Below are 17,593 nucleotides of genomic sequence, written 5' to 3'. Positions count from 1 at the left end.
ATGTCTAACATGGGTGAGCTGAACCCTGACTCTAACAACCTCAGTTCTCAGTAAGACACAATGAGGAGAACTCTCCTCAACTCTTAGCAGACCTTCAGGCTCATATCCTGAGGTGAAATGACTTTAAAAGCTTTGAGCTTTAGCCTCTAGGAAAACATATTTTGCTGTGCTCTTACTTTTTTTTCTTCTTCTTTTTTTTTTCTTTTTTTGGAAGTCATTGCCCATCTGCGTGAATGCTACAGATGTTTTTATTTTGCAGGACTGATTCCCAAAGGCTTTAGATACACATAAAGATTATGTCCTTACCCGTAAAGTAACTGACCTTGATCATCCTTCCTTCTCTCTTTTGTAGGACATCCCAAGCAAAGGTCAACCACCCCAAAGAACGGATGCTCCCCTAAACCAGGAGAGAGTCGAGAAGCAGAAAAGCAGTTCATCCAGAGACTGAAGGAAAAGTGCGATGAGCAGTCCCGGCAATTAAGCAATATTCGAGATGAGCTTAAAAGGGCCAGCTGTGGGTTTGATGTCTTCGCGATAACAACACAGCACTTTTTCAGGCAGGTAGGTGCAACGGGTACTTTTTAACATTGTAAAGATACTTTGGCTTTACATCAGTCACTTGCCCGAATGTATTTCATAGCCATTGAAATCCTGTTCTTGGAAGCAAAGCCTGTAATTTCTTTGCAATTTTTACTATGAGGAGGGAGATACATTTGATACCATATATTTAAGAATAAAAGTTCAGGAACCTGGAAGAGCAAGAATTGCAACTGAAGCCTTTGTTACAAGCATGAAGGACTTTCAGGATGTTTTTATGGATGCAGCAGACATAGCAACTTAAAATTCCCAGTCCCCGATTTATAGCAGGAATAGGGGATGTAACTGAGATATTGACACTTGCAAACAAATGCAAAAATAATCCATGCATTTAGTCAACAAAAAGCGATGGATGAAGGAAAAGATCTGCTTTCTCAAAGTACTTATCTACTGTTCCTGCTCACCACAGATCAGGCAGAATGGTCACTGTTACAAAGGTTTCCAAAGTAGGAGTAGCATTACTTCAGTATTTAGGAGACTACATTTAGCACGTATAGAAAATGTTGTCAATAACTAGAGAAGCTTATTTGTTCACTAAATCCAAGAAAGAACGAGTGAAGTTTGACAGATGGCCACAGTGACTATGAAGGAATCACAGGTATTATTTATTTTAGTCTGGACCTGGTTCACCTGATGCCCATCTATTCGGTACCACCTCAGGTTAAGCAGTTGTCCCAACTGGCAGATAACCACCAGCAGTAGGACCCAAGGTTTTGATAATGTCCTTGATTGACTCTTTGCCTACTTTTGGAAGAAACAAGTAAACTTACAATATTATGTAAGGAGAGAAGAAAAAAAAAAAAAAAAACCTGAGCTTCAGTCTTCGTAAATTCTGAACCACTTTATTCAGTTTTGTTTCTGTTTTGTATTGTATTATATTAGTGGGAAATATTACCTTTGAACAAATACCATGGTTCACACTTTTCCCTAAGTAGGAGCTGACCTTGCTGGGGGGAGCTTGACTGAACTGAAAAAAAAAAAAAACAGGATTTTAAAAAAGTTCTAAATATTTTACATACCTTCTCAAGGGATTTTTTTCCCCTCTATTTTTCTTTAGTCTTGACATTTCTGGGCCCGATGGGCATTTGTAGAGCCTTTTTTTTTTTTTTTTTTTTTTTTTCCAGCTGACTGTGGAGTGTCCTTGATTAAAGCAGAGGAAAATAAAATAATAAATAATAAAAATAAATAAATAAATGAATGAAAGGACACAGCCGTGTCTGCATGGCTTTGTCTGTGCATTGTCCACTGGGGAGAGATTTTTCATCTCATGCATCATTCACACTTTGCTGAAGGAATTCTGAAAGTTTGGGCATATCTCTTTCGTCTCCTCTGGATGTGTTTTAAATGAGAACAGCTGCTGCAGCTGAGTTTTCAGGCTCATCCTGTTGGAGTGTGTTAGATCTGTCCTGAGAATGCCTTCTCAAGTGACTGTGTCCGGGGACTTTATTTAATAGAGTCCTCTCCAAGTCCTGGCCAGACAGAGCTGTGCCTCGTCTCCCCAGCTCCTCTGCACTATCAGAACCAGGCCAGCTGGGGCTTCACAGTAATACTGCTCTGAGTGCAGCATTACTGTGAAGAGCAGTACATTGGGGGTCTTGGAGGTTTAAAAAAATAGTAATAATAAATTTATTTTAAAAACAAAAACAAAAACAAAACAACAAAAAAGAGATACCTATGAAAAATAAGCACCTTCAAGCTTGGGAAGAATGAGATGTAGATTTTTTCCAAACCTACTGTTGGACTTGCTTACTTGTTCAGCCCACACATCAGTCTTTTTTGGGCTTGCCTGGCCATCCTGGAGTATATATATGGGGTATATATATGGTTTATACATACATCTGCACTTCACTGTCCGGTGCAATGCAGGGCACTTGATCCAGCCCCAGAGGAGCCGCCCTGGCTGCTGGGAGCTGTGTAACGTGGACCTCTTCTAGTCAAAGACACCCCAGCTTCCATGGGTGATGAGCACACACAAGCCCAATGGTTGTTATTCTTTAGGCACTTAGGTCTGATACCCACATTAGGAGGACAGGTGCTTTAGGCTTCATTTTTAGGGAAAGGAGGCAAGTGGGCACTTCCAGAAGGCTATTAGCAGCACCAAAGATCTGAATTCATAATTGAGGTACTTGCCCGTCTCAGTTGAGAGCTCCAGGGAAGCCTAAAGGCTGCTCTGTTTTTATTTCAGTGCTTGAGAGCGTACTTGTGTTGGGATGATCTGGGACTACTCAAGTAATTGCATAACTGCACAGTCCATTGCCTTGCAACATAGACACAGGCTTCCAAGTCTGTGAGTGGCATTCGAAAATATGATCTGTAGACATCTTCTGAGATGGCATTATTGTCTGAAAACTTGAACAAAATATCTTTGGCTGGCTTTGAGTTAGGGCAGCATGGAAAAAGAAACTTTTTTTTTTTTTTCCATTATAAAAATAATAAAAATTGTGTGTGTTTGTTTCTGAGACGCCTACAGGCAGAATGATTGAGGTCTGAGTAGGACTGCAGTTTGGCAAGGGGATAACATGCATTCAGGAATGAGGTGGGGCCTTACTCCAGAGAAGTTTGGGGTTGGTTTGTTCAAGTGACAGCTCTGTACTGCTAAGTAAACAGAGGGCCCAATCCTACTTCAGTGCTAGGGAACCTTCTTGGGCTGAAAGTCACCTATAGCCTGATCTTGGTATGTCTCTGTCTCCTTGCGCCACACAAAAATCTCTAAAACAGATGCTATTCTCTGTATTGGAGGTTAATTTCTGTTGGAAAGTCCTCTCCCAGGCCATGAGGACTGGACTGAGTCTTAAAAGCCCACCCGAGGACTGGTGTTTTGCACACAGGTAGGGATGTCCCCATGCCCGTGATAGTCTTGTCTTGCTTATGCTGTTTCTGTTCTGTCTCCAAAGCTGGGGGAAACACCAATGTTCTTTAAAAGATTTCTCAATGTCAGCTCCCCAGTGCAGTCAGAGGGACTGAGCTGTGCCCATGCACAGAGGTGGCCCTTGCAAAGTCCTCCAGATGCAAGCAAGGAGCCTTGCGCAGACTTTTATGCAGGATTTGATCTGCTCTTACTGGTGCCACCACAGTTTGCCCCCAAATGAGTGTCTGCAAAGTCCACTAAACATCTTTAGCTGTGGAAGACAGAGTGTCAAGATGTAGTAAAGAGTGTTGGGCCACACTGGCAGTTTCTTTGAGCACTTCCCAATTTTCAGCACTTGCTGTAGCACCCTCAAGGTTGCCTGACCATTTTGCCTCGATTTTGTTGGATTGTTTTCCGGCTCTTCCAGACCACGCTGAATTGTATCCTCTAACCATCTCTCCTTCTCAATTGAAAATTTAACAGACGAGATTAATTTAATGGGCATAGAGGAGTGCACAGCGTGTAGCAGAACTTCATACAGATCCATTAAATGTCAGCGAGACCAATTTACTATTCTGGGGAAAAGCCTGGGCAATCAAAGCAGATGGTGACTCAGGCAGTGGACAAAAAAATGAAAGAAGTGGTTCTGACACAGGCATTCAGCTATCTATGAAAAGTAATGATTGCAGTGCCTACGGACAGCTGTTTTTAACTATTACTTAATTAGAAGAATAATTAGTTCAGGTCCTCAGATATGCACACATAACTCCTTGTTGACTTTGAGAACTACTTCAAACTTAATTTGAAGAGGCGTACGCTGAGTTTATGCTGTGAGAGATACTCCAAAGTGAAAACTGCCTGGTGGGAACTGAAGTGATACCATGAAGACTCTTCAGAGCAAGTATCACGAGCAGCCCTGCTGTCTTGGGTCCCTCCTGACCTGCTCTGGCTCATTATTAGCCCAGTGATAATGAAGGTCCTGGCCCAGCTTCAGCCCTGTTCAGCAGCACGCCCAGCAGCTATCCCTCTTGGAAGTGGTAACAGTGCCACCTAAAGGAGAGTAGCCCAAAGTGACAGATCCTGGAGGTTAAATCCTTCTGGACATAAACAGGTGAGGAAAAAAAAAAAAAAAAAAAAAAAAAACCGATTTCATATCTCTGGTACACTAGGACACTGGTCCTAGTCCTAGGAAGGACAAGGAAAAGTTTTTTGCCCATTCAAATATGTGTATTTTTAAGAGTGATGTTTCTGTCCTGTGAATAGACAATACACCAACCAGAGTCATGTAACTACCCCATCACTTCCCAAGGAAACACATTCTGCTACCCCAAAACCAAAATCTGCACTAGTTGTCATAGCAGTGTCTGTGAAAAAGCCACTGAGGGCAGAGGGAGAAGCCAAGAGCTTCCCTGCACTTTTTTCCTTCTGTTTTGCAGGGGACAAGCCGAGCAGGCCATGCTGTCCTGGAGCAGTGTAGGATATCCACAGTCATCTGAGGCTTGCTGCTGGCTTGGCTAGGAAGTTGGCAAGCAATAATTCTGGTCTGTCCCCAGCTCCACCTGCCCCAAGACACCTGTGTCCACTAGTGAAAAGCTCTTTGCAGTGATAGGATAGCAGCATTTCATGTCTTATCTAAATGAACCCTTTGAGACTGTGGTGCCGGAGGTTGGTGCCTGTGCGTGGGGTGGTATGAGCTTCCAGCTGGGCTTGCTTGGGCATCAGCTTTTAGCATTTTAAAACTCTGTACCTGCTCTGTTGAGGCAGGGGGATGAGCTTGCTGCGCTCCCTTCCTGCCCCTCCAAATGCCGTTGCTCTTGCAGCCCACTGCTGCTTCTCTGGGGGTGAGTTACTCACTCCTACTCCTTGACCCACAAGACTGGATCTTAGAAAACCATGGTATTAAGGCATGGTTGGCACAGCAGGTTTCTGCCTCTTCTTTTATCAGTTGCCCAGTTCTCTATTCCTCAGCCATCTATCTATAAGGAACAAGCCTGGAGCAGGGAAATCCAGCCAGACCAGGGGGAGGGGGAACACCTCAGAGGCAGAGATTATCCAATTGCTGCATTTTAAATGATGAAAGAGCTTGTGCAAGTGAGTCCACATTGTGGAAGAAGTCTTGCCATGGACTCTTTACAATCCAGGAGCACACAGATAAAACGTAGGAAAAGGGAGAACACACTGCCAAGGCCCACTCCCGGCTTGCTCACTGCCAGCCTGGGAGCCCTCAGCAGGACATTTTTTTCTGTTTTCTCACAGTACCTAATATTCCCCATCCTATTCTCCACTCCAGCCAGCTCACACCCCTTCCCTGGGTACATGCCTGCATCCAAAACACGGTACCCTGGGTATCCAGGGTGGTGGAGGGCTCCTCCATGGGGTGAGTCTGTTGCATGGGGTGCAGCACAGCCCTCCCACTCTGCCTTACAAATAGGTACAGCAGAACTTGTTTCTGACTTTGCTTATCCTATTTGTTCATTATCATAGAATCATAGAACGGTTTGGGTTTGAAGGGGCCTTAAAGCCCACCCAGTTCCAACCCCCTGCCATGGGCAGGGACACCTCCCACCACACCAGGTTGCCCAAAGCCCCATCCAGCCTGGCCTTGAGCACCTCCAGGGATGGGGTATCAACAACTTATGCAGCCTGAGGACTCATTTGTTACCCATACCACCCTCTGTACCAACTGTGGAGTGATGATTTTCCTCATATGCTGTCCTTTAGTTGTTGCACCCCATTTTTGGAGTGCTTCACAAATATTTATTTTTTTTTCTCCACACTGCCCTCATGCGACGGCAGTTCCCTGGTGTCCCCATTTAGCAGCTGGCCACAGGGAAATTAAAACACCTCTTAGATCCTGTGCTAGGGGAGATCTGGGGTTTTGCTGGCAGACCCGGAGGGTGCAGTGCGGCAAGCCTCCAGCTCTGCGGTCCCAGCAGCAGAGCACTGAGCATGGGCGAGTGCTGTGCAAGCAGAAAATGAGGGACAGGCTCTGGCACAAAGGTGGACAGCCTGAATGGAATGATTTTCCTACAGACTCTGTGTCAGGGCAGGAGCATCATCCAGTTAGCCAAGGGATGAGGAGGGGAAGCATATTCATCTTCTTTAAGATTTCTATTCCTGCAGCATCTTACCTTTCCACTGCCCTTAATACCAAATCTTGTGCATTTCTACATAAAATCAGTTTAGAAAGCCTTAAATGAAGACAAAGCTTCTTTCTAATTTTTTTTTTTCTCCCAAGTAAACAAAGTATTCTGTTTGTCTTACAATAAAATGTTTTTGATTTATATCCCTAAGCTGTTAGAGTTGTGTGAATCCAAAATGGATTTTTTTTTTTTTTTCTGGGACACAGAATGAAAAGATTGAGTTATTCTGACTGCCTCCAGCAGAAGCCAGGAAAAAACGAACTTGATCAATAGAGGAAATCCATCCAAACTGTAATAGTAGTGAGGGAGAAGAGGAATGGCACTTTTCTAAGGATTAGTTTTGGGTCAAATTCTAACATATTTTGCAAATGTTCGGAAATTGTTACCCCTGAAAGCCAGAAAGTCAGTGCTTCTGACAAGGGCTAGGTTTTTACCACTGTGACACCACTAGGCACAAAATAGAAGTATTTTTTCCTTGAACTCTCTCTCAGAGACAGATGTGAAAATAAACAATTTCCAGATCATCCTGAGATAAATACTTGACATGCTAGCCCAAATTACTGGTTTGGAGACAATGGCAAGAACTGCTGAGCAGCTTATATGTGGTACAACCAATTTTGCTTCTAACACAACAGGTCATTGGCGTTTGAACAGTGAGCCTTGTTTTGAGATAACCTACAATTAGACTATGTTTGTATGCCTTGGCTGGAGAAGCATTTTCTTAGTGATAGGTAGCTATTCTGAATTTCAAAGTAAAAGATGAAATAGCCCCAATCATTCTAATGCTCCCATTGAAGAGGATTTAAATCTCTATTAAAAATTAAAGATCTCCCTATCTACATGTTGTCCTCAAAGAGAAATGCATTTAAGCTGGGTGCCAAGCATCAGATAAAGGTGAACTTATTTTCCATTATGACTATATTAGTGATCTCCATGTAAAGAGCCATCTTTGACAGCCTTGATCTTATATTGCATGCAGAGGAAAAGAACAGAATGAGGGTCAAGAGTGGATCTTGTGAACACAGCAGCCTCCAGGTAGGGTGGTTGGCTTCTGGTGGGCTTCAGAGATGTAGCAGTACAGTAGGAGTTATGTGAACAGCAATGGTGAATAATAGGCTTCAGTGGTAATGCAGCCTTTGCTCACGCAGGAGGCAGAGCTAAACCCAAATCGCAATGTTTTCACCTTGTTAAGTTTAGCAAAGAAGTCAGTGGAAGCGTGTCTCTGTCATAAACCCCATGCATTTTAAATACCTCTTTCACAGCCAGTCAAAATTTCATTCTCTGAGATTCGTAGTTGCTTTTCCACTTCACACTGGAGGGTCTATTCTTAGTCAAGGATCCTGTCTGCAAGAAATGATGCTTGTACCATCAGCTGAGGTTACACGGACACCATGAGTCACAGCACCTGATCACTTTCCAAACTCTTTTTTAGGCTTGGCCTTTGTTTCATAACAGGGAGCTTATTATCTTTGTGTGTGTGTGTGTTTGTTTTTTTCTGGGTCTGAGGACAATATGAGGATCTCTCTCCTGCTTGGTCCTAGCACCACAGCCACTCAGCTCCATCAGTAGTCCAGGGGTGCTTGTGCTTATCAGGCTTATGTTTCAGAGAAAAGCCCTGAGGCATTGTTGTCCATCCAAGGCAATCCAGTAGGAAGCTGGTCAGGCTTTGTTGGAGCTGTTGCTTCAAGCTGTCAAAACCAAAATCATCCAAAGGATTTTTTCCTGTTTCATCAGAATAAAAATAAATAAATAAAAATAAAGACAATAGTCAATGATTCTGGCATCTGTAGACTTTGACACCTTTGAATCAGCACTTTGTGTCAGAATGTATTAACATTAATGCATTCATGTATTAACATTATTGTTTGTGGATTTGGTTTTGGTGTTGCCTTTTTTTTCATTTCCTTTGGCTGGTTCATTGGTTGATCTCCACAGACACCGTATCAAGATTTCAAGTAAGAATGTGGCAGAGCAAAGACTTTTTAATTGGTTATAGATCAATAAGTGCAAAATTCGCATATATACAGAAACATTTAGCAACTGAAGGTCTGTAGATACTTTTCAGGGATTTTGGTGGGGCTGGACAAAATTTCCACTAAAGAAGAGCTGCTAAAGAATCCATAACTCTTATTAGCATTATGGAGGAGACTGCTTAGGTAGGAGGGATCCCATCCTCTCTTCAGGAGTAAAAAAGCTGAGCCTCCCTTCAGAGGTGAACATTCTAGCACAGCTCTTGTTTTATGCACGTATTCAGAAGATTTCAGTGTGTGATGGGACCAAATGTCAGCCTGTAAAGCTGCTGTGAAATGGCAGGCTGTGCCCCCATTAACCTTTCAAAAGTAATTTCAAAACCAAGTTTTTGAACAGAAGCCTAGGGGAGGTGACAGTCAGCCTCGAGAGGGAGCAAATACCACGTTACTCACCCAGAAGAAGCAGTGACCACCAAGTTACCTGACACCTATTTATGTGCTGTTTATTCTCAGGGTCCCCTCTGGGACCTTCCTGGTCCTGTCACCCAAGGGGACAACCTCTGGCACCACCAGAGAGTTAAGCCTGGTGCTGCACCTTGCTTGGAGCTGTTCTGAGTAGCATCCTAGGGAGTCTCCTGCCCTCAGATAGGAGACCAGCTACACACACTGAAAAAAAGAAGGTGTGGGTAGGGCCATGTACCATCATACACATATGGATTGTATTATCTTTGTGCTTTTTCTTTCTGTCTGGCTCTGCTCCCAACAGGGATTGCTTTGGGTGGACACGTTCACCAGCCCTTGGGTGCTGCACAGCAGCATTGTCTCCTCTACCTTCTCCCTGCTTGTATTTTTAGACCTGAGGCAGAGAAGGTTTTGTTCAGTGGCTTTATATTATCTCAGTGTTGATGAGGCATGGCTCCATTTATTCGGATGTCTAATGATTACGTATATAGGCATCATAATAATGGCAATAATGGGCAGTGTAATACATAGTTTGTTTATGTGACATTACTGTTTTTACAGCCTACTGTAAAGAGGAATGATTTATTATCTGTAACAAATATCAGCTAAACCAGCTATCTGCCTTGATTTGGTTTTGGCCATCACAGTTCATCATGGGCTCATGAAGGGAAAGTCCTGCCTTATTTATTTGATCTCCTTCTATAGCAATGCTGCATGTGCAAGAAATGAAGGGAAGGCAGTGAATGTAAGATTTCTGTGTTTTAGCAAGGCCTTCAATGCCATCCATTGCAGCATCTGTCTGGACAAACTGTCCAGCTGTGAGATGGACAGGTTCATGCTATGCTGGGTGATGAGCTGCCTGGGTGGCAGAGCTCAAAGAGATGTGGTGAGTGGGCTACACCTGGCCGGCAGCTGGTCACTCGTGGTGCTCCCTAAAGCTCTCTTCTTGGGCTGGTCCTGTTCAGTTCTTTTACCACTGATCTGGATGCAGGAGAGGAAAGCTTCCTTAGCCAGTTCATTGATTATATTAAACTGGGAGGTGCTGTCCCTCTCTGGAGGGATGAGGGGCCTCGTGGAGGGATCTGGATACCTTGGAGCACTGGACAAGCATTACTGGCATGAAGTTAAACAAGGGAAATTGTGGGTTGGGTGCTGCACCTGGGACAGAGCAGTGCCAGGCACAGGCACAGGCACAGGCTGGGGGACGAGGCTGGGGAGCAGCTCGGCAGGAGGGGACCTGGGGGTGCTGGTGGCAGCAGGCTCAGTGTGAGCCAGCAGTGTGCCCTGGGCAAACCACATTTTGAGTGCATTGAGCACAACACAGCCAGACAGTCAAAAGGATGATTCCTCACTGTAGTGTTGGTGAGGCCTCACCTGGAGTACTGTGTGCAGTTCTGGGTAAAAAGGATGTTAAGCTACCTGAATGCATGCAGAAGAGGGCAACAAAGCTGGTAGAAGGATGATGTTCTGGCCCTGAAGTGCTTAGCATCTAAATAAGCCATAGCCCAATAAAAACTGGGCAGTCAAGATGACCAAGTCTTAGAGATCAACACATGTCCAGTTTATTCTGGGATCTGTGTGGAAAGATAGATGTGTTTGTGTACCTGGGCACAGATACACAACCAGAAGGCACACACCTACAGTCTGCTCTGCTGCCTCAAATGTTTTCTGGGAAGACATGAGTTTTCAGTGGGCATGCAGGGATAGGGCTTCGGGCAGTGGTGCCTGACAGTATGAGCTCTAGAAGAGAGCACAAGGAGCACAGTTTCCATCCTACAGACAGGGATATTCCACTGCTTGTCTTCACTTACCCCAGACCAGTGACGTTCCACCACGCTGTGGGCCTGTCCTCGGCGATGTACCCTACAGAACAGTACATGCTGCAGGTTTGAGCAGCAGTACATGTTCTGGGCAGCATCCCTGGGCTGATGGCTCCCTCCAGGGCAAGCAGGCTGTACAACTATTCTTATTATCCAACTCTGATCTCATCTACAAGGGAACAAGAAGCTACATTTCTGCCTTTTTATGATTGCTTAGTACATTGTGAAAAGGGACCTCGGTATATAAAGGTATGTATAGTGTAGAGAATTCTGTTTGGAGAGGCATAAACAAGAGCTATGTTGTGTAATTGCATAGACTGAGTACTACTGCTAAAATAAGACAGGAGGCTGAGGGCTGAGATCAACCTAAGAGTTAAACTATTTACCTAAAAGCATTGTCCAAATGCTTCTTGAACAGCATCAGGTAAATTCCCTGTAAAGGAACATAGCATACTCAAAGCAGTGGCTAAACACATGATTGTGATTAATTTTAAAATAAACATGGAACAGTTGAGTATATGCCATATATTTGTGTAGGTGCCACGCATTATGTTTATAATGTTTGAAGTTCTCTCCCATGGACTTGCTGTTGCATGCAAAACAGAATTTCACCTGTCTTTAGTTAAAACAAAGCATTGGAAGTTACTAGGTCTATGTATTAAAAAATGTTCTGTCTTCTCTCACCTCCCCTCAAAGGTATTTTTAAATGTCATTTGCAGAAAGACTTCAGAAATTATTTACTGTCTTCCCTCACCACTGCATATTCCTAAGTTAGGAACTTCTGCTGATTTAATTCTCTGTCTCTCCAAAATTACTGCTGCAGTCCCAGGAGCTGAGAGTGTAAATATCATAAGTCTTCTTCTGTAGATCCATCAGCAGACACATTTTGTGCTGATGCACTACAGGGACTGTGCAGCAGCGAAGTGGAATTTTCCTTGTTGCTGAAAATTCCTGGCAGATGTGAGGTTGCTTCAATGTAAACTAAGGCTCAAAAATCTGGGCAGACTATAAGTACAATTCCCAACTTGAAGCCCTTCAAGACTATGTGCCACATCTCAAAAAGATTTTGTACAGATATGGTGTCAGAAAAGGAGCGCTTTCTTTATTAGTGAAACTGATTTGATCTTTAATTTTGCAGGTGCAATTTCATATCCCCATTGCATCCCACATGGACTGTGGTTACAAATTTTAGCAGATAGGTAGCCACGTATTTGACTCACAGATTGCAAGCTAGCTACTCTTTTGATTAATTAAAATGGCATACTTGTATTCCCATCAATTCCTTCTTGGTGAGTGACAAAGCAAACCCAGGCTGAAACCAACTCTGCCTGGAGTTTTCTTTCTGTATGATCCTGACTCACCTCTGTGCAAAACAAAACCCAGGACTTTATCCCTTCATCCACATCATCCTGAGACAGGACAACTGCAGGGAGAGCCTGGCTCAGAGAGGTTATTTGGACATGGCAGTAGTATGGAGTGATTTGGACTATTTAAATGAAATGCATCATAATGCAACCAAAATTTAATGGATAAATGCAAACACAAAATACAGGTCATGCCTACAGACCTGTGGCATGGGTGTCAACTGGAAAGCAGTAACTGCAGGAGTAGTTAGGGTTTCTGGTGTCAGAGGAAAACAAATGAATTCCTACTGTGAAAGTGTTAAGAAAGTGGTCAAGACCTTTGGGTGAATAAGGAGAGACCTAGCAAACAGAAGTAAGAGTGTGATATCACCTGCACATTCAGCACTATGGAGATTGATAGTATAATATTTAGCATCAATACCCACACTTCTTCAGGAAACAATGAAAAAGGGAGGAGGAAACAGAAAAGACGAATCGGCAGATGAGAGGGCTGGAAAAAATCCTTTGCTGTGAGAGACTGCAGAGCACAATTGATTTTGTGGGTGAAAAAGGACAAAGTGGCTTAAATCCCATGCAGAAGTGTCTTCATAAAAAGGTACTACTGCAAACCAGAGGGCTCTTTCCTCCAGCAGAGGAAAAAAAGTGGTTTCTTTATCAGAACCACGGCTGGAAGCAGAAGCTGTACACCTCCAACATGTGAAGGAAGGAAGGCAGACAGTTTTGCCCATAGAGGCGATCAGTTATTGGAACTAACCGCTCCATGAACTAGAAGCCACTCCACATCTTTATGTTTGTGGTTTACTGCCAGGTGCCTTTGTAGAAGGGATGCTTTCACCAACTACAGCTGCAGAATGGTAACTGTGTAAAATACAGTGCCCTGAAATACAAAGATCATGTTATTTGATTAAATCATCTTTTTATCCTTAAATTCTACAAAGCATATTGGCAACAGGAATATCCAGATGTGTTTACTGGAGGGGAGGTACCGATTTTAAGGTCAGAAGCTTTTTTAGGGTAGATATTAAGATGAGGTTTCCATGCAGAACAGCTTTTCAAATGCTGCTTCCTACAACCACATTTCACACACAACAGAAATAATTTCAGAAGATGGTGTTTGTTGACGGTTTCTTGGTTGGTTGGTTGGTTGATTTTTAGTAGTGATTTGAGAAGTGTTTATTATGATTTCCTCTTTAAAACAGCTATAAGTACACAGATGCTGGAGACAGAGAAATTAGCATATAAAATGCATTTTCAAAATGAGTTATAAAAATTATCTGAGTTAGGTTTTCTTCTCATAAAAAAGTCCCAAGCTCACATCTGATATATTGTATTCTCATTATTATCAGTACATGGTGTTCCTCTCAGCAGAACACTGTGGGGAATCTTTTTTTCCCAGTAAGAGTAACCACGGTCCATGTGAAGCCACTGACATTGCTATCACAGGATGTCATCACTTGTCCCTTGCTTTGCCCAGCTTCAAAAAGGGGCAGCTTGAAGCTGTTGTTGGCTTTGGGCCAGAATAACACAGTGGTGGAGAAAATAAGAGGAGATTTCATGATTTGTTGGGAAAAGAAGGGGATATTTCTCTGCAAAGTTGATTTAAGAAAGTGGCCATCTGCTTCCAGCTACTCAGAAGTTTGGAATTTAGCCTGCGGAGTGTGTATTCCTGGGCAGAGGGCAGGAGAGGAGTTTAATGAAAATAGACTTCTTTTTTTCTGTTCCTTGTGGTCTTGGTGGATAAATGACATTTCATATGAGGGAGAATGAATTCTTTGTCAGCAAGGACTCGTTGATTGGGAACTTGTAGCAAATGCTCATTTTGTACCACTCCAGACATGAAGAACTAGAAAATGCAGTAATAAAGTATTGTTCTCTGGTACATTTTAATCCATGGCCTTACAAGCTACTGCTATAAAAATAGATATAAGGCTACACTGGTAGAAATAACAAAACTCTGACAGAATACTACATAGATCCTCACATTCTTTTCATATGAGAAGTGAATTAAAAATTGAGTCAGCTGGCTGGGCTCTCACTTGAGAACAGAGGGCATGTAGTCTGTGTTAATTTGTTAAATTCTAGAGTAAATATTCTGTTCTTCCAGATATACACTGGTGTAATCATATAATTGAAAAACTATATTAAAAATGTTTCCTTCCATATAAGTTGCCCAAGGATCATTAAAACCTCATGGCACTGAGTAACACACAAAATGTAAAACCTTAGCGAAAATCCAAGTGAAACTGGTATTTCAGAGACAGCTGGCATGACCTTCAGCTCTAGCTGAATCGTCTAGCTGAAATACATGACTGATTGCTCGTATGTTCAGAAATCCCCAAATCACTATTTTATTTTGTTTTGTTTTGTTTTTTCATTTTTGTTTGTTTGTTTGTTGTTTGTTTGTTTTCGTTTTTGTTTTTTTGAAGTTAGGTAAGAGTAGAAATAACAGACCCGACCTGGAATAATAACGTGTTATATACGTGACCAACATGGTGAACAGTATTACCAACAACAGATCTGTACCATGGAAAATTTATAATACACCTCCCAGAGGGAAGATGTCAGCAAAGCAGGGATGCTGCCAGCCCAGTTCCACAACTGGTTTGGGCCCAGAGAAGCAGGTCCCGTGCTAGCGAGGCTCTCTCCCCAAGTTCCCACCATCTTGTTGGTTAGTATTAACCCCAGTCTGATTCACTGACCAAACACCTGTGTGGTCATAAGGAAGGAAGGGGAGGAAACGAGCAAATAAAGTGAGCAGGGAAGGGAGGAGAGGATGGAATCACCTTATTTGACAGCAGCACTCCTTTTAATAGGTTTCAAGTGCTCACAGAAGTGCAATGAGACTATCACTCTGGGCTTTGAAAGAGAATTTAAGACTAGGTGAAACTGTTTCCAAATTATCCTGCTTGCAGACTTAGAAAAATTAACAATGGTGATAATACCATTAGCAATTAGATTGAGTGCTTTGAGGCCCACACTTGAAAAATAAACTCAGTCTCCTCAGTTGTCTGCAATTCTGACAGTGTACTCCGCTTTTCTCTTGTAGATACAAAAAAACTGTGAGAAAGCCCACCTGCATGTTCTGTCAGACAGTATACAACTAGCAGTGTTTGAAAGGAGAATGTGAAAAGAAGCAGGCTGCTGTAACCACATAGGCAGAGCTGGGTCTTCTTTCTCTCATCTATGTCATGAATGGTAATTCATGGCATGCCACTTGACAACCTCCTGAGCCTCCTGTTCAAATGCATTACTGGAATAGCTTAGTTCTACCCGTCCCTGGCACTGCCTTAGACAAAACCCTGGCCCCTGCTGAATGCCATGCCAGGCTTCTCCTCACGTCATCCTTTGGAGGTGCTCGTTGTCAGTGTCATGATCACCTCTCAGCACTGACAGCAGGGAATGCCAGGAGGTGGCAGTTGCTGATAGCCTGACTTGTCCCCTACAGCTGAGACATCACAGAAGTTGTGGTGTCTCAGTTATGCATGAGCTCATCTGAATCTGAACTTCACCTGTCTCTTTATCTCCTCACTCCTGCAGTCTCCAGTTCCCTGTCTCCCTTCCCTGCTGCACAGCCTTTCTCTGCAGTGCAGTCTTCAGAATAATTTTTCTTTCCTCTGTTCATCTTTTGTTTCAATCCCTGCTTTGCTTGCTTTTTCAAGGGAAACAGTTTTTCAGCTTCTGGTTTTCACCTCTCCTGTGAAGACAGGCTGAGGGAGCTGGGGCTGTTCGGCCTGCAGAAGAGAAGACCCCAGGGAGACCTTACAGTGGCCTGCCAGTACCTAAAGGGGCCTACAGGATAGCTGGGGAGGGACTCTTTGTCAGGGGGTATAGTGATAAGACAAGGGTTAATGGCTTTAAACTAAAAGAGGGAAGATTTAGATGAGATATTCAGAGGAAATTCTTTACTATGAGGGCAGTGAGACCCTGGCACAGGTTGCCCAGAGAAGCTGTGGCTGCCCCATCCCTGGAGGTGCTCAAGGCCAGGCTGGATGGGGCTTTGGGCAACCTGGTGTGGTGGGAGGTGTCCCTGCCCATGGCAGGGGGTTGGAGCTGGGTGGGCTTTAAGGTCCCTTCCAACCCAAACCATCCTGTGGTTCTGTGATTCCCCACCTCAGCCTTCTCTCCCCATTATCTCTCTCCATATCCCTGTGGTGTTGTCTTCAGTATTCTTGGTTCTCACTTCTAAATGTTGTCTTCTTCAGCTTTCTCCTAGTTTCCTATGTTTACTGCCATAACCACTAATGATGTCCTACCAACCTATTTCCAGAGCTGACAGTCCTCTTGAAAAAAACAAACAAACAAACAAACAAAAAAACAAACAAACAAACAAACAAACAAAACAAAAACAAAAAAAAAAAAAAAAAAAAACAAAAAAAAAAAAACACCACCACCAAAAACCTTTCTCTTGAGTTCCTCTGTGCTATCTTTTCCAGGTCTTGTCCTCAGACTGTTTTCTATTCAGCTTAAGTTAAATATTTGCTTGACATATTTCTCGTGGTATGCTTCTCAGCAAGCATTTTCAGTGCTTCATAAAAGATGGATAATACACAGTTCACTTAAGGATTCTCCTGCTCAGTGACACACATAGTAGTGTTACTACCATTATCTCCCTTCAGATGCAGTGGATGTAACAGAAATTTTTCTCAATACTTTTGCTCTGTTTTTCGTTCTCTTGTCTTACTCCATGAATCTCCATCTTCACAGCAAACTGTGCTTGCCAAGTGAACGAATTAAGGATTTCACTGTGGAAATCCAGGGAAAGCACTATGTATCTCCTAGGAAGGGCAGCCAACCTCCATGAAGCAGGGAGCCATCAGGTCCTAAGAGTTAAGAACCCAAAGCTGCTTATATATGTTTCTCATCTTAGAAAAAAGATATTGCCACAGCACCAGCAGCAAAGAAATGCTGTCTCTACACAGCACTACACAATCTTAAGGTCTTGCTTGCCACATGCAAGTAAAAAGCAGATACTGGAGTCAGTAGAGTAGCAATCTGGTGTGAAAATTTGGCTTTTGGGGTTTGATATTTTGGCCTCACTGTGTTACTTAAACTCCCATAAGCATAACAGAGATAGCAACAGTGGTAAAAATTACCCTAAAACTGAAACTTGAAGTGCCTGGTGACCAGAGTTATTATCCAAATGTTCAGCTTCCCCAACAGCTGCTACATCTGACTGCTTTTACCTCCTGTCCTCTTCTTGTGTGTGCCTCCTCTACATTATGTTGGCATCCTGCAGTGCCACTTCTGGGACCTAGGGTAGAGGGGCAAGAGGGTGAGGAAAGGGTCAGGCACAGATCCTTGCTTGTTCTCCCCAGCACTCTGCTCCTTGTTTGTGTTGTCCCCTAAGGTTTCCAGGGAATTTGGAATCATATCCATTTGCTATCCACTG

The 17,593-nt window shown here is 43.2% G+C and overlaps 1 protein-coding gene across 1 annotated transcript in view; it reads left to right on the top strand.

Moving 5' to 3' along the window:
- Positions 1-17,593, top strand: part of MTUS2 (microtubule associated scaffold protein 2) — a 292,552-nt gene that overhangs the window by 225,070 nt on the left and 49,889 nt on the right. Inside the window, exon 8 of the mRNA XM_032208295.1 lies at positions 353-561. Coding sequence (XP_032064186.1) covers positions 353-561 — 209 coding nt within the window. The remainder of the gene's footprint in view (positions 1-352; positions 562-17,593) is intronic.

The sequence above is a fragment of the Aythya fuligula genome, chromosome 1 (assembly GCF_009819795.1).
Source record: "Aythya fuligula isolate bAytFul2 chromosome 1, bAytFul2.pri, whole genome shotgun sequence".
Lineage (NCBI taxonomy): Eukaryota > Metazoa > Chordata > Aves > Anseriformes > Anatidae > Aythya > Aythya fuligula.
Note: the sequence above shows the minus strand (reverse complement) of the source record. Positions and strands in the feature narration are given on the sequence as shown.